Here is a 17,887-nt window from a genome sequence, read left to right on the forward strand (position 1 = left end):
TCTCATACCTACACAAATGAAAAACTCATACAAATGAGTGAAACGCTCTCACACAGGGCGATCACACACGCTCACAGTCATTATTAAAATGTTTTTCACTTATATCACTGCTGCAATGCTCTCATTGTGTGACGATGGATATATGAGAGCATTTAAATTGTGTGTGAGATGAAATCCTGAATTACAGCCCCCCCCCCATTTACGACCGTTAGTATTTGCTCGCTAATCACTTTCGTGTTAGTGTGTCATTTCACCACGTGTCTGTTTTCGTTGAAAATGTCATTTTATTTTGAAGTCTGCGTCGCATCCGGTCATGACTAACTGATAGCTTGACGTTGCGTATCTGGGCATGGCGGAGGGAGGTGTTTCTTGTGGGGCGAGGAGTGGGGACGTCCCGGAGGGGCGGGGAGAAACATGTGATTAATAAACAGTCAAATTATTAGTCAGCTATAATTCATTTAAATAAGTCAAAACTAACAGAGTACTGTTCGACAGAATGGAATAGAATGGAACATAATAGAATAGAAAGCATTTATTGTCTTTGTACAGGGCAGAAACTCTGTGTGTGCGAATGCGCGCGCGCGTGTGTGTTTTGCCGAGTCATCGCCTGGCAACAAGCTGACTCACTGTTCAATGTCACCATGGCAACCAGGGCGGATGTGCTGAATCACTGGGGTCTGCCAAATCCCAGTCTGGTTTCCATGGAAACATAAATAATGCGATGGTTTTTGTTTTTGCAGCGTGTTAACTGGGACTCTTCATACACTCCCTGGCCACAATATTAGGTACACAATGCACATGCAATACATTTTAGAGCTGCCTCAGTTCAGTTGTATTTAATATTTAAGTGCCTATTTTAAAAGTTTTACTCAGGTGCAATGATTTTTTTAAGTGTAATCCATTTTAATTGAATCACTGCTTAAGTCGTTTTTTTTTCGCGTTTCAAGCATTCTTTTTAGGTACTTGGAGAAAAGTTTAAGAACGACTGCACGACTTATGCCTTGTGCAACAGGGACACCTGGTGGCCAGAAATAACACTACTTCATTGCTTCTCCATTAGTTGGTCCTTTCCCCCTTACGGATAATTATTATATAAATATTTTCAATAAATCAGCAAATTACTTAACAAGATACATTGGTTTTTTTAATATAATAAAGCGACAAATTCATGCTAATTTCTTATTGTATTGTGTATAATTCATGTAATTCTAATTTCTTTTTTTTTTTAATTAACATTTTTGTGATCTCACCCTATCCTGTCAGGAACCACTAATTCCCGCAGGTTGTCTTGATCGATGGTTTAAGTGATAATAATAATCAAAATCAACGTTTCCTGTTGAACTGAATGCAAGTGCCATTAATCCAGCCTCACCAAAAACTCAACGCAAATTATTATTTTTTTCTTAAAAGTAAAATACCACTCTATAATATTGTATATGGGTGGATGATGGATAATTAAATAGAAAAGTAACGAATTAAACCGTTTGTGCATCATGATGAATTAATTGCAGCTCTTTCTGGTGTGAGCGACTTGGCCACCAGGGGGCATTATAATGCAGTCATGCAGACACAAACGAAGAAGAGTTTCACAACTACTGGCAGTAAACACGCACAAAACCGGTATCTTTGCACAGAAGTGCCTTTAATTTCCACAATGTGATTGGATACAAACATGTCCATTTGCAGAACAAACATCATCTTGTGCATATAGAAGATGACAATTCATTATGTTAATCATTTTGTTATTCATTGCATGAGATTGGAAGGCACGACTGGCTGGTCTACAACGAGCCAATTAAGTGACAAATTTTGCAAAACTAAACATACAAGGTGAATAAACACAAACATCAACGAGTTGGGATTGTTGGCTCATTTCTAATCAAGTACAAGCACAAATGTGTTTTGTTTTTGCATCTTTGGCCAATAAGTGAAATGTTGTTGCATAAAAGGTAGCGCCCAAAATAGTGCAATCAACAGCAAATGTTGTCAAATCTTAGAAAAACACGTTTAGATTTTTCTTTGGCTTCTTTTTTTTTTTCATTTTGTTGCGACGCTCCTAAATGATGTCTGAGATTAAATAATGTTAAAACTGGACCTAAAACATAAGCAGAGCAAAAAACAATTGTTTTGATAATATTTCTGATGGGAAAAATGTTCTGAAATGAGAACAACTTGGATGAATTTGTTTTTAAAAAGTGAAATTAATGAGCTTAGCTCAGTTAAGGTCTTTTCAAACTGTCCCACTGCCCTTTTGTCCTCTAGTAATGTTAATGATTGACTTTTAAGTTAAGGGTCCAGCGATCTTCTCTATTGACCCGAGGTCTATCTTGTCTGCATACGACGACATGCTTTCATTTTGGAACCTGATGAAGACCATGCAGTGTTTTAATATTTTACACATGAAAAAGATTCAAGTAAAAAACAAATTTAACAAAATACACATAACCCTTAACAGGGCACTCAGTGAAAACGTACATGGTACATTACATTTGGATCATTTAAAAACTTTTTTTTAAATGACCAAAAATTATGTTGTTTTAAAGGCAATCAATATTAAAAAATTACAATATATTAAGTATTTTTACATTAAAATACCAAATGTTATGACTACACTGGTACTGATGGGCAGAGGTTGAAAATCCAGGTCCAGAAAGTAAAAATCCTGCCACAGGTTGGCTTTAGACCCTGATGCTAGCTAGCTAGCACTATGGGAGCTAGCTAGCTAGCACCTGGGGCTAAACTGTGGCAGGGTTTTTACTTTCTGGCCCTGGATTTGCAACCTCTGCTGATTGGCTTGGAGAAGTCATGTGGTACAAGCTGACAGTGAGGTGTATGTCCACGTGTGGCATCCATTTTAAGATGAACTAACCTAATTAGCCGGTGTTCATTTGGACATGTCAAATGTGCTTCCTCAGCAATTAGCATCTCGATATTTACTCGGTGTATATACAAAGGGTGGGCCTGTGTAGGTATACACAGGTGAATTAATGGCAGATAATTGGTGTCAAGCACAAAGTGAGATTAAGGAAGGGGAAACTGTCATAGTAGCAAGAAGGCAGAAAAGAGGTTAAAAAAAAAAAAAAAAAAAAAAAAAGGAAGGCCAGCAAAAATAAAAAATAAATGCTGAAAGGAAGGTCAGCAGAAATGTGTAAATAATGATTTTTGTCAAATGTATGAGATAGCACATGTAAATAGTGCCACGAATCCATTTAGTGTGGCGTGAAGTGTCATTAGTGTCAGATGAACACAAAACAGTAGCGAGTCATTACAGTGCGTTGAATCATGGCTTTGGTCTTGTAAGAAAGAATATAAATACAGCATATTTTCTTATCCTAACGATGAAAACACATTTAAACAGGTAATACATTTTTTTTTTTTTTTAAAAGGAGGAACTCCAAGTTCCAGTTTGGACTAACTTATTTTGTTGTTTCAGTCATGTGACCTGGTTGTAGCGGTGTGATGCCCATATAAGGATGAAGAGGTTCTTAAAGTGGTACACACACGCCAGCGAGTCCCTGCAACCCAAAGAGGTCATTTTAGCCGCGGCCAAAAATAAAAAATTTAATAAATAAAAATTATAATATATGTATATATAAAATTTATAATATATGTATATATTTTTTATAAGTAGAAAATTACCAGCAGATGATAGAAAACGGAGGTTCTCAAACTTTTTGGGTCCACAAATGTTATCAGGGATCCTCCCAGAATATAATTATTTTATCTTGGCAAAGTTAAAGTAGGCAGCAGTAACTGCGTTTTATAATTTATTTAATTAGCCTGCCGGCATATTTTGTGGTTTTGTCCAGTTGCTGATTTTTGGTAGGAGTGTGGAGGAAATAAATGAAAGAAAATCTCACCTATTGTGCCGTTTTTGTGCTTTGGCGCCATCTTGATACTGAAGTGAATTGAGGAGCTTTGGACAAAAGTAGTCCTTTGCTGCCATCTGGTAGCAACTACTGTATAGGCAATTATAGTACTTATTTGTATTTTTATGATACGACATACACAGTGCAGGAGAAGGAACCGTGCTGCAAATAACAAATATTTGCGACTCGCGAGTAATTGATGCCCCAAAAATTCCTACACATGCAACAAGATGGCGGCAAAGGACTACATTTCTGGCCTCACTTCAACACAATTGTTCTCATATGTTTACATGCTCTGGCAGAATTTGTGAAATATTGTCAATGCATAATTATTATATATTTTTTCTTCTAACTAACCAAAACTGAATGGCGACTATTTTGTTTTATTTAATGACAGAGTCATTCCTTAACAGAGGTGTCAAATTCAGGTCCAGAAAGTAAAAACCCTGCCACAATTAGCTTTAGCCCCTTATGCTAGCTAGCTCCCTAGCAGGTAACCGAATACCCGGGGAGCTAGCTAGCTAGCACCTGGGGCTAAAGCCAAACTGTGGCAGGGCTTTTACTTTCTGGACCTGGATTTGACACCTCTGTTCCTAAATAGTTCAATTTGAATGTTATTCATCAAAACAAAATAAATGCATTTTGCCTGATCACTCATTTGTTTTCCTTAAAGAGCGGTAATAACAAATTTCACAGAGGATGTAATCTTAGAGCACAACCATAGTTCCTTGGCAACAGGATGCCACGAGTTGGCGCCAAGGCATTACTTTTGCCAGCCATGGATTTCGCCTAAGCACAAAAAGGATAGGTGACTTTGCAAGTAGCGCACGGCAAATTTGGACAGAATTAGTATGCGGATGCCCAAGCAACGGCTCGTGGGCCCCAGTTTGAGAACCACCGCAAAGAAACAAATGTAAAAAAAAAAAGAAAAAAAAAAAAAGGCTGAACGCTTTTTAAAAAATAAATCTAATTGCACAATGAGAAAAGCTCCTTTGCCTTCTCTTCTGCCGCCGCTACGATCGCGCCACCTTGGCGAGGGTCAGCGCGGCCGCCCGCCCGTCCACCCACTTGTCTGCCCGTACGTCCGAGGACCCCAAAACCCCCCCGTCCTCACCCCCCCTGAGACCCTTGGCGATATCGCTGGCTATGGCCAGGGCGCCGCCTTTCAGGAAGCGCACAAAGTTCTCGCCCACCAGGGGGCCCATGGCGTACATGCCGGGCCCGTCGGCCGCCACCACGCGGTTGGTGAAGGGGTCCACGTCGATGGGGTTCCTCCGGCAGGTGACAGCCTCGTCCGGGCGCACCCCCAGAGGGCGGCCCTGCTCGGGAAGGAAGGACAGGTTGGGGTGGGCGCCGATCAGCACCAGCGCCTTGGAAACTTGGACCACGCTACGCTGGCCCGAGTCCGATAGGAGGACGCATTTGCGGTCCGGTCGGAAGGAAACCACGCGGTGGCGCGGGAAGCTGAGGTAGCCGGCGTAGGATGAGGAAGAGGAGGACAAGCGCGCAGGTGAGGAAGACGAGTCCAGAGGCGACGCGGATTGGTGCTGCTGCTGCATCATCATCTGGTGAACCTGAAAACAAATGCGGGAAAAGGTCAGCGTTTGAAAGCTGTGGCTGCGCTACATGACGGTCACACTAGGGGGCAGCATACGCATAGGACACGTCTTGCTTTGAGTAATTGAAAATGTAGAACTCTATAACATGAAATGTGGGAATAATTAAGCGCAAAGTATTCACAGTACTTAAAAAATAAATACATTTACTGTATTCCATTTTAGAACATAGTGACAACATAATGTGGAAACAGTGAAGGGCTGCGAATACTTCCCAGATGCACTCCAAACTCCTTAGTTGTAATTTTTTATTTGTATCTGTAAAGAATTAAACATTCTATATATTTTTTTCATATTTTTATAAACACTGAATACTACACTATATACACTTCAGCATTTTATTTTCGTTTTCAACTTAAAAATAAAAATATATCTTTTACTGTACTGTATCTTGTTCTCACGATGGGCTGTTGTGTGTTCAACTTTGAGGGGAATTTTTTTTTTAATGTTTTTTTTAATGAGCCTGTAATACAACACAATGGATACAAAGTAAAGAGGCTGTAAATCCCTCCCAGATGCACTCCACAATCACAGTAGCTTTTTTATTTGTATTTTATTTATTTTTATAATATAATATAACAATAAAAAGCCTCACTGTGTGTTAGCGCCATATTGTATTTTTACAGTTCGTAATAAAAGCGTCTGACCTTGTGGTACTCCGGGTAGAGCATCTTCGGCAGCTGGTTGAAGATGAGCCCCGGGTCGGTGACGGCGCGGCGGAAGGCGTGGTAGACGGGCGTGTTGAGGTGGTGGGCCGCCAGCACGGCGTCGGCGGCCGTCAGCCCGGCGCCCACCACCAGCACCGGGTCCGAGGACTCGTCCAGCTCGCCGCGGGAGATGGCGCCCTCCAGCTCCCAGAAGGAGTGGCACACGTAGGGCAAGGACTCGCCCTCCACGCCCAAGCGGGCGGGGATGTCGTGGGTGCCCGTCGCCAGCACCACGTTGCGGGCCAGCAGGGAGAAGGGCACCGACTCCACGGGAGAATCGTCTAGTGGAGGACGGTTGATAGTTAGCCAAATATTTGCTGAGCAGTTACATTAGCAATTAGCTTAAAATGCTATTACATACCAACTCTTCGACGACAATACGCTCAATTGCTAATGCTAAAGTGCTAACACTAAATACAAAACGAATACGAAAATGCTAATGACCGTGTGACCAGTCAAAGCAAAGTAGCAACTTTAGCTTAGCATAGCTATTCAAGTACTTATGACCATATCCATTTTCTTGCGACCTGACAACCATCGTCGACTTCATCATCTAACTTAAGACTTCCGACTAACAAACAATCTTTGAAATAACTCAACACGCAAGGATAATTGTACCTCCAAGATCCTCCCCCTCTCGGCACTGCAGTCCCGTGACCCTCCAGCAGCCGCGGGAGTCGTGGTGGTCCGCGGGCCACCTGGTGACCGAGGTGACGGTGGTCCCGCAGGCAAAGTTGTGCTCCAGAGACATCTGGGAAACGTAGTGCTGGTAGTAGGAGGCGATCTCGGCCGGCGTGGCGCGGTCGTTGCGCACGTTTCTGCCGCGGAAAACAAACACTTACGTTAGGGACCCTGCTTCACGTTTCACGTTTTTTTTGTTCTGGTCCTGCCATTCATCCTTCTGGTTCAAGCTTACAATATTGGCTGTGGTTTTAATTCTGGTTCTGTTTAGTGTCCTTGTTCTGATTTAGATTTGTAATTCTGCTGCTAGTTTTGTTGAATCAGTTTTGCTTCTGGTTGTTTTCTGAGCAGAGGTGGCAAATCCAAGTCCAGAAAGTAAAAACCCTGCCACAGTTTGGCTTTAGCCCCTGGTGCTAGCTAGCAAGCTAGCTAGCTCCCTAGCAAGCTAGCTAGCTCCCTAGCTAGCTCCCTAGCTCCCTAGCAAGCTAGCTAGCTCCCTAGCTAGCTCCCTAGCAAGCTAGCTAGCTCCCTAGCAGGTAAATGAGGACCATGGGAGCTAGCTAGGGTGCTAGCTAGCTAGCACCAGGGGCTAAAGACAAACTGTGGCAGGGTTTTTACTTTCTGGACCTGGAGTTGCCACCGGTTCTGAGTGTGTTTCAGATCCTGTTTAGGTGAAGGTGTTAGCTGTGGCTTTCATGGAATTAATTTGGTTTAAGTTGTACTGCTACTTCTGGTTCAGATCTTGGTTTTATTTCTATTTCTGGTTAGTGTCCGTGTTTTGGTTCCGTTTCTGGCTATGAAGTGGTTGTGCTTAGGTTTTAGTCCTGGTTTGGTTTCTGATCCTAGTTCTGGTTTTACTTCTGATTTCAGCTGTGGATTTTGGTTTTAATTATGGTTCTGGTTAGTGTCCTTGTTTTGGGTGAAATGTTGTTTCTGGTTGTGGTTCTGGTCGTGTTCTGAGACTGACTCTGGTTCATGTCCTGGTTTTCGTAGCTTATGATTCTGCTTTTTATCCTGGTTCTCGTGTGCATTTTGCTGGGTTCGAGTTCCGGGATTCTAAAAATGTTCACATTTCCACCAGGACACATGCACAAAAATTGCCCCAAATGAGTCGGAACGCACGTCACCTTCTCTTGTCTTTCATCCAGTCCTTCAGCTTCAGTCCCGGCAGCTCCATCCAGTTAGCGAGGCTTAGCGTTAGCATGGATCCCTCCATGGCCTGAAAGCAAACAAACGCGGATCAACTCGTCTGCGAAGCCGTGGCGAGGGGGCAAACCGAGGGGCCGTGCGAGGTACGTACGTGCCAGGCTCCTCCCGGGGGCCCCTTGCCCAGCACCAGGTGCGGCACGGCTCTCTCGGGCTCGTAGCGCCACTCCAGCGGGGACGTGCGGTCCACGCCGAAGTCGCTGTCGGGCAGCAGCAGCGAGTCGAAGAGCACGGCCACCGGATTGGACGAGCGCCCCTGCAGACCCTCGCACAGGTACTCCAGGTCCTGCTCCAGCAGGGACAGGCCCGGCTGCTCGGCCAACTTGCTGTGCAGCAGCGGGTTGGGGTGCGATGCCCCGGGCGACAGGTAGGCGGAGTAGCCTGACAGCAGGTATGACAGGCAGATTCCTGAGGGGCCGTTGCCTGGGAAACGCAGAGTAAGAGGAGTGTGGCCTGAGATCGGGTGTCGGACGCTCTCATGGCTTATTGTACTTCACACAAACAACTTTTTGTTCTTCCTTTCTGGGACTCGAAATCCTTTTGTGTAGTGCGCGACATAAATGAAACCTAACGGCACTCACGTCAACCGATTAACCACAACCACAATTTACACTCCTTAAACTAACCCATTCATCCTTACACGACATAGCCCCATCTCTTTCACTCGAACCCATCTTGAATATCGAACCCTAAAATCAACATTTAACTCATTCACTCACAGCCATTTCCACCGAAGCAACCCCTTTTGCTCCCGTCTGTTTTACTGGATGTTGACTGATTTTGCAAGGCTTGCAGAATATTGTGTTCTAATGCTATAAAAACATTGAACCTACCAAAAGAAAGATTAAAGTCTCTTCATTCACGAGGAAAAAAGCATATTTCTATCAGTTTATGTTTTGCAGCAATTAGCATTAGAATATAGCTACGTGTCAGCAATATTCACATTCCTGTCGAAAAGAGCTTGTTTTCAACACGGCCCTGGCTGATCTCGTATAGTCTGCTGCCACCTGCTGGCCGTTTTTTTGCAATAACTGCCATTGCTTTAAGCCACCTCTTCATGTTAGAAGCTGCATCAAAGCCATTTTGTATGTTCTAGCATAAATAAATAAAAACATTAAATGAAACAACATATAAATACGTTTTGGGAAGTGAAGGACACATTTTAAAAAGCGTATTTACATGTTTTCAGGTTTGAAGGAGTTAATCGTAATCTCAACCCACTAACCCAATAAACGGCATCGTTTACTTTCACAAGCCACTTGACAACCTCAAAGTGAACTTTTGAGCCAAGTCAACAATATCCAACTGGAGTTTTGCTGTTGTGAAACGTCTCCCAAGCGCTAAATCACCGGAAACATTTGAATCCGGAGCATGAATCGGCAAGTTTCGACACATTATCGTCGACCTTTGCACTCGCGCGAATATAAACAAACAAGCACATTTTTTACTGTACTGAGTCCAGACTATGCAGCGACATTTCAGTTGAAAATTTGGAAATTTGGAAAAAGCTGCTGATTGGTTTATTTATTACATCGGATGTGACATGTTCCTGTTCAGCGGAGACAACAAGGCGGGCCCTCAGCGGAATGTTCCGAACGTGTAAAGTCATGATAAATGCACACGCAACATTTGGTTTTTGGTTTTTACGTGTAAATCAGGGGTGTCAAACATACGGCCTGCGGGCTGGATCAAACCTGCAAAGGGGTTTAATCCGGCCCGTGAGACAATTTTGTAAAGTAAAAAAAAATTAAAAAAAATAACGTTGGACCAATTAATTTGTCATTTCACATGCAGTCCTCAGATGAGCAAGTAGTTGTACACAGAATGTTATGGTTTGTTTAAAACATTTGAAAAATCATATCATATCATATCATATATATATATATAGTTTTTATTTCCATTTATTTTATCTTTTTATATCCACTTTTATTTTAGCCATTTGTTTCCTTCTTAATTTGGGCAGTTTTGGTCCTCCGTAGGTCACCAGGGGTGAGTATCAAACCCGCAACCTCACGGATGGGAGACGAGCACTCGTACCACTGATCCATTCGGGTGAATCATTTTGAGACAAAAACTTGCCCCATACTATAAGAGCTGGTGGCCCCTATGGTTAATTTAAACAAAATATTTGTCACATAAAAGGAACGTTTTTGCTTTTGGTTATGTCTTTCTTTTAAAATCATAAAAAAAAAATTTTTTTTTAAAAAGTAATAAAATAAAAAAAAGAATCGACCGGTTTTGTCAGCCACGCCTCGTGTCAGGAAAACGCCTTCAGTAAAATAGTTTGCATATATATCGCGTAGCTGTCAATATTTGACATACGAAATGACGACATGCCTATTAAGACAACTTTACTTTTTAGAGTTGAGTTTACTTTTACAGGTGCATACAAATATATTTCCTTGTTTTGCAGGTGCATTGTCTTGGTGTGTGTTAATTCTTTTCTTCCTTACCTATGACGACCACAGGCAGAATCTCCCCAGAGAGCGTTTCCTCGTCATGAAGCTCCATGTTGTCGACTGAGGAGAAAGAGGAAACGCACACGACTTGAAAGGGCGCTCGTCTTTTCCGGTGACGACATCGCCGCCACCATCACCTTTGTGATCGTGCTTACAAACAACACGGCCACGTGCACACGCACACGTGCACACACGCGCACACACGCGTGTGAGCTGAAAGCCTCTTGTCAGCTGCCGCATTTTTCAAACATGGCAACATGACACCCGGGAAACACCGAAACACGGCTCACGTTGCAAACATTGGCAAATGAAGACAGTCAATCGAAGAAAGACAATTCTTTTGTGTTCCATATATTCGATACTAGTATACATAGTATACATAAACAAACGTGTCACCGCTGAGCCCATTTGAACCCGGTTGCTCGCGCATTTAACATTTATTTCACTCATGGGAATGCTAAAATTAAAAATGATTAACATCTTTTTATATTACAATAATTAAAATAATAATTAATTTTGCCATTTGACTCGGCATTGTTTTACTGGTATTTACGGTTTTGATGTTATGAATTTATTGTCTTGTATGTTGTTGTATTTTTTTCTCCATGTACAACACTTTGTACGCAGTGGTGATCGTTTCAAAGTGCGATATAAACTAGAATATAGTCCTATATTAAATTATTATAAAAATGATCATGAAAATACATTTTTCAAAAAATATATTGCACATAATAATGTACTTTTATTTAGGGCTGCTCGATTATGAAAAATAATAATAATCCAGATTATTTTAGCAATAATTGAAATCATGATTATTATTATTTTTTATTTTGGGGTAGAAAACTAGAAAATATTTACACATTTAAAAATATTAAAACCAATTTTTAAAAAAAATATAGAAACACTATTATGAAAAGTTCCTTTTGTACCAAAGAGAATGTATAATAATATTATACATTTATTTATTTATGTTGGCAAAAACTTGAGGTTGGAGTGCAGCATGTGCACTGTGCAGTCGGACGATCATTTATTTTTTGGTACAACACTAGAAAATCGTAAAAAGACAAATAAAAAAATATTCTTTGAAACACTATAATTCTGCAAGTTCCTTTTGGATGAAACAGAATTGATTAGTTAAGTTAGTTTATTAGTTTATATAAAATATATGTTTTTAAAGGTGCAAATGTATCCATCTAAACAACTCAAAATTAGGAATAATCTCTTTTTTTTTTTATTATGCAGATTTTGTAATTGTGGAGTGTAATAATATACATAATATAATAATATTAACAATTGAAATTGCATTTCGATTAATTGCACAGTCCTCCCTTTTATTGATGTATTTATTTTCAATCGAATGTGTCTTGTGAGCAACATTTTTGCCCTCCCCTCTACTCGGTCAACATGGCAGCACATTGAAAACTACATTTAAATAGCAGTGCATGCTGGGAATTGCAGGCAGAGGCAGCAATCTGCTGAGTCACGCTGACTCGGCCGGGCAAGGTCACGTCGAGTGCCGATTGGCTCATGCGGGAAAAAAAAAAAGCAGAAATGGAGATTGCGGCCAGACCAAGACGAACAAACCACCAACACGCACACACACACACACACAGAGAAACGCACAAACACACTCTTTCACAAACATGCTCAGCACATTTTTGTAGTATATTATTTAGTATTTTTAGTATGTATTTAGGATATGAATGAGTTTTTTTGGTTTGTAATCAAACAAGTAAAAGCCAATTTAGCATTTCGTCCAAACCAAACTGCCATGTTGGCAAGGAGAGAGAAAAAAAAAAAGTAGAGGCCAAAATATATATAGACGTGCACAATTGTGTGTGGTTTGTGGCGCGGAGCCAAAGTGGAGGCTCGGCAGCCGGAGGGTCCGCTGGAAGGAACTCATTTTGGCCGCCATCCAACATGGAGGCCTCCCCCTTCTCGTCCGCTTATATAACAAAAGCCACTTTTGACTGCTCAGGAGGAGATGTGGAACATTCCACAACATGTTCATTCCACGCCGGTCGCAAGATGGAAGACGTGGCCTTCCTAAACGCTTGTGCTCGGACGGCGGCAGAACTTTGCCATGGCAGCCAAACTCCATTTTCCCTTTTTCATATTTTGACACGATAAGCAATTTGAAATTGGGGCCAAGTCGAGGTTTTGATGATATTGAAGATTTTGTAAGTGTGCGAAGTTGGACTTCACGTGGCCTTCTAATGCACATTTCTGCAGAAATGTTTTCTTCTTCTGTTTTTTGGAAGGCAACATAAATTTACTACGAGTTTTCCCTTTAAAAATTTTTGGGGAATAACCGATTACTCTGTTGCTAATTTTTTAATTAATTGACGTTGTTATGTTGTCGCTATTGAATATTTTCTATCGATTAATCGACTAATCGGATTCATTTGAATTTGGCATCAAAATGTATTACAAAAGCATTTTTTCCTTGGTGTTGATTTCATACTTTGTATTCGTATAGTGATGGGGAAAAAAAATGTTGTACTATGTTTACCGGTTTTGGTCATTGTTTTCCAAAATAAAAACCTGTTTGAAAATGTCTTATTTTGATTAATACACAGAAGATGATCAGTCTTCTTTCATGAAGGATGACACAAATCAGTCAACAATTACTGTTGATATGCTCAAATCAGAGGATTTGGACCATTTTCTATTAAATCTTTCAATTACTCGATTAGTAAAATAGTGGTCGATTAATTTGATCATCAATGACTTGTTGATTAATCAATTAATTTAGACAGCTCTAGGTTCCTCTTTGTTGTGAATGTAGCTTTGTATGGATTAGGCTTTACACGATCAGAACTGTAGGCCACATTGGTGGAAGAATTGCCGTCAACAAAACGCATTCCCCTTTTTTAGCTTCCCAAGGCCACGCCTCCTCAGCATGACTCAGCTGTGTCAAAACCTATTTGGCGCACCAAAACACTGTAGCAATTATCGTGAATGGTGAGGTCGTAATGAGCTAATCTGCTAAAAACATCCATTGCACTTTTCAAGATGACATCACCTGTGCTGAGGAAGTAGGTAACGACCAATCATGCCTCACCTGTTCTCTGGGTTTGGTCAGCAAACTGAGCCATGATTGGTCGTTACCTACTTCCTCAGCGCAGGCGATGTCGTCTTCAGTCGACAGCAAGTGGAAAAATGAAGTTCTCAAATTCATTCTGGACAAAATCTGAAAATGGCTCAATGAGTCAAGTTTCCCTTGAATCTTTTTTCAGGAAGACGGCATAACTTCCTCAATGACTCCAAACGTTTGATTCCTCATTGCGATGGTAACTTTTTCCATAACCGACTTCTCCCGACGGTTTGCGGATTATAGCGCCAGCACTTTGGCATTTCCTTCCTCTTTGATCAACCTTTGATAGTGACAACACGCTTTGACAAGCTCGACGGCCGAGTCGCTTATGGAACTTTCCTAGGCAGGCCACGCCTCCCCAGCATGACTCAGCAATATGTTGCCACAACTTGTTTGTCATAGCAACATCAGCGCAATTGAATTGCGCCAATAAGGAATTAACGAGCTCGACTCGTTCAGCTGCCGGTGCTTGGCGTTCGGCCACCAGCCATGCAAGACACGCCGGGCCTGATGGAGAAGCGGATTGGAACGATCTGCCAACGAGGCCCTTAAGGCAGCTGGCGGCGGCGGCGCTTCTGTAAACCATCAAACACGGATGACTTTCCTGCCGAATGTGTCCGGAGATTCGTCCGTCATGGCGACGATGACGCCATCTGACCTGCGCACACGTTTCCATCTGGTAATATTTGCCATGCAAATGACTTGTGAAGCCAGACCACTGACTGAAGCGTCATTTCCGCATTGCCGCTGTACATTTCCATCGTTCCCGTGTTGACAATTTGTCCTTGGGGCTGTTTCGCAACTGAACATGTTTTCACGGAACTACTGTTGACTTTTTGTGCCTTGCTTTCCCCTCAAGGGCATTTTTTTGTCGGTTCCTCAAGCGACAACAAGATCAAGGATGATCAAACTGCAGGATTCTGTCACGGAATTGCTGAAACGCAGCCTCAGGACCCAAATGTACTCAATGACGCCAAATAAATCGGATTCTCATAAGAATCGCGATTCTCATTTAGTACGATTCAGAATCGATTTTAAATGTCCCAAAATCGATTTCATTGAAATTATTTGATACTGTCTTGCCCTTGTTTGTGTGTGCCTTTATTGGGAGCGCTGTTCACGTTGTACACGATTTGACCACTTGGGGGCAGTGTGGTTCTGATACACTGTTAAGTCACATTAGAAGGAAAAAGTCACGATCAAGTTATTCCAATAAAAGTTTTTGTTGTTGTTTTTCTCTGTATACATTCCTGAAGCGTTCTTTTGAGTGATAAAAGTGCAGCAAATAGCGCGCTAATTAGCATTAGCGAGTCAGGCCGGAGTAGATCATGACGATTCTTTGCATATCTATAAATTGAAGCAGAAATCAATGTCAATCCAATCATTTCGAAGCAAAAATCTTTCTGAATCAAAAATCGATTATGAATCAAATCGTAGACCCAAAAATTGAATCGTGAAACAGTCAAAGATTCCCACCCCTACTAACTAACTAACAAGGGTCCTACTTTAAGCCTTTTTAAGGTGGTGGCTCTGCCAGATACAATTGGTTTCAATTAGTTTTATTTTTTCATATTAAGCATTTATTTAATACTTTAAAAAGCCCTACGAATTATGTCTTGTTCAACCCATTCCTTATGCAAAGATTTAACAAGATATGTAAAAAAAAAAAAATCCATAAAAATTCAAAATATTGAATATAAAAACATATAAACAAGCAAGAACATTCTGATTTCTTCGTATTAGTTTATGAAATCTGTACTGGACCAGTCGACCAAGCGTTTGTGAACTTCTGACAATGTAAATAATTAACAAAACTGATTAACTAAATAACTGACTGACTGACTAATGAACTAACTAACTAACTACAGTTACTGAGTAAGTTAACCAACTAAATGACTGACACATACGCCAACTAACTACCAGTAACCAGTTGTTGTTTTTTACTGACTGTTGGGTAGTGGACTCACTAACGCTGGTTAACAACCTCCGTAACAATAATAATAAAAATAAGTGACTGTCTGACATGCACTACAATTCGATGGCTTCTTGGCTTCGCTCCCACTGTTGCGCAACTTTATGGCCTTGACACGCTAAATTGTACAATAGCAGAAAATCACACTTGTGCCAATTAAACGATTGTCATTTTTCCGCATGCAATTCAATGTGGTGGTTTGAGTTCCTAATTCTTATAATTTTAAGTGAAATGAAGGTCAGCGTACACACAAGAGCCAAAGCAAAATCTGCTGATTCACGCATATTCGGTGCGTTGGCATCGCAACCCAAGTTACATAATAATCGTGACATCATACACACCAAGCCAACACTTTCGCCGGGTTTTCTTCTTCTTCTTCCTTGTTTAAATTGGCACACATCACGTGCATGGCGTGTGATACTATGCAAGGTAATTTACATGGATTTTTAAAAACATAAATTCAATATATTATTCAATGAAGTATGTTAGTGGAGTAGAGAAGAAAAAAAGCCCACTAATCGCTCACTCGCGCATGCGCAAAATCGCCCAAGCTAGAAACGCCATTGTGTGGGTTTCTTGCGCATGCGCACTCGACATAGCCCAAGCTAGCCATCATATCAGCGATAATCACTCACCGGTATTTCAACAGTCACGCACTTTCTTCTGCTTTTTCCACCACAAAGAAGCGACGCTGTTCGTTTTCTTGCCTTGCCGCCTGGTCAGTCGCTCGTCTGCCGTCTCGTTGCTGAGCTTTCTTGGACGTCGACGAGCGGCGTGAAGGTGGCCGCTCGCCGCCGATCATTCACACATTATATAGCACCATGAGCGGTCGTGCCGGAAGCCAATCAGCGGCGAGCTCACGGCCGCGCTCCGCCCCACACCCGTTGCCATGGTGAACGAAGATCGCTTATATATAAGATACTCTAATACATAAGTGAAGAGGGAGAGCAGTGGTGCGGCTTGTGCCCAAACACCGGTCCGCGGACCGCTAGCCATTTGGTACCGGGTGCACACAGACAGAAAAATATTATTGTTGACACAATTAAAAAAAAATATATATATACTTTGTTTAAACTATTGAAACCACAAATACTGTTTACACATAGAGTCAAGTCACATTTTGACATTTTAGACAATTTTTCAAATATTTCCCTGCCTTTCGAGTAGCAAATCCCTCCAGTTTCCAGTCGTTCTTCCCAAGGGTGCAGTTTGGGGAGGGTGGTTTTGTTGGGTACCCCTAATAATTCACCTCAAATGTCAAACAAGAAGCAAGTGTTTAGCTCAAATCATTGCCAATGGTTTAAATGTCAGTGCCCATCATGTGGAGATCAAGACCAAGTTAATGGAATGCAGATGTCTGGACTGTAAACACAGCCTTACATCAGATGATGATGATGATGATTATCATTGTAAAGGCTGCAGAACAGGATGTACTGAGTTGGCCATGAGCAGTGGCACGCACAAACGCATCGAACTCGTGGATGTTACTCGTCGCCATCAAGTGTGCTCCAGGAGATTTATGGACTTTTCCATATGTCAAAACATAGGCAGCCATTGCATAGAGATTTTTTTTTAGATATTATGACACTCTGGATCAAATAGGCATGCATTCACGTTGATTTGTTTGTGATGGAGCAAGTGTGGCACGTTCATGTCCCAGAATACTGAGCTATTTACGTTAGCTTAGCTGACTAGCCATTTGTCATTCATTATCAAAAAAATAATTACAAAATAAATTAAAAAAACGTGCCCAATGTGTTTTATGTTTTAATGGTTTTACAATATGCTCCGCTATCGCTGGCATTGACCTACTTTTTGGAAACAAAATACTTTGATCTTGATCTGGCGCATTTTAGTCTCATGAAAATGCCGATGGACATCTCGACTTTGCCCACCCAACGGATGCTCCAGATGAACTGATTTGTCGCCATGATTCGAGTAATCAGTCAGCACCAGTCAGTGCAATGAAGTCTTTCAGGTTTGTAGAACCGAAAGAAGCCTTGGCCAGTCTGTTTGTTTGTTTTCTCACCAAAGGGTTGAGGTCAAACTTGTTGGATGATTCAAAGTTTCAAACAAAGTAAGACATTTGACCCAATCGCATGCAAGGATGAAGATTTTAATGTTTCATAAACACCCATCTATCTAAATCGCTAGGACAAGTTTTCCTTTGTCGGAGAGGGGGAAATACAGAGAACACTGTCTTCGGGGGAGGATTTTTCAAACAAATCTCAAGGACAAGTTCATCATTGTAGGATTCATGAAAATGACCAAATTGACCCT

General features: G+C 41.4%; 1 protein-coding gene across 2 annotated transcripts; it reads right to left on the reverse strand.

Moving 5' to 3' along the window:
- Positions 1-1,621: 1,621 nt before the first annotated feature.
- On the reverse strand, positions 1,622-16,408 carry osgn1 (oxidative stress induced growth inhibitor 1). 2 transcript variants are annotated; one of them, XM_086087690.1, is made up of 8 exons: positions 16,243-16,408; positions 10,533-10,598; positions 8,174-8,502; positions 8,001-8,092; positions 6,811-7,010; positions 6,133-6,473; positions 4,866-5,443; positions 1,622-3,515 (listed from the first exon to the last, which is right to left on the reverse strand). In XM_086087690.1, the coding sequence occupies exons 2-7, from the start codon at positions 10,588-10,590 to the stop codon at positions 4,883-4,885; spliced, it is 1,581 nt and encodes a 526-aa protein (XP_085943816.1). In that variant the 5' UTR covers positions 10,591-10,598; positions 16,243-16,408; the 3' UTR covers positions 1,622-3,515; positions 4,866-4,882. The 2 variants fall into 2 exon arrangements, with proteins under 2 accessions (XP_085943816.1, XP_085943815.1); XM_086087689.1 differs by having other exon boundaries at positions 1,622-5,443.
- Positions 16,409-17,887: the final 1,479 nt, after the last annotated feature.

Source organism: Leptonotus elevatus, chromosome 10 (assembly GCF_054856555.1).
Source record: "Leptonotus elevatus isolate MCC_2025b chromosome 10, RoL_Lele_1.0, whole genome shotgun sequence".
In the NCBI taxonomy this organism is placed as follows: Eukaryota; Metazoa; Chordata; class Actinopteri; order Syngnathiformes; family Syngnathidae; genus Leptonotus; species Leptonotus elevatus.

What these genes read in the sequence shown, in the direction of transcription:
- osgn1 (XM_086087690.1), bottom strand. Translation starts at nt 10,590, where the DNA reads ATGGAGCTTCATGACGAGGAAACGCTCTCTGGGGAGATTCTGCCTGTG. An exon ending in AGAGGGGGAGGATCTTGGAG is followed by an intron (nt 6,474 to 6,810) that starts GTACAATTATCC and finishes GTCCTCCACTAG; the next exon opens with ACGATTCTCCCGTGGAGTCG. An exon ending in TCTACCCGGAGTACCACAAG is followed by an intron (nt 5,444 to 6,132) that starts GTCAGACGCTTT and finishes ATTTGTTTTCAG; the next exon opens with GTTCACCAGATGATGATGCA.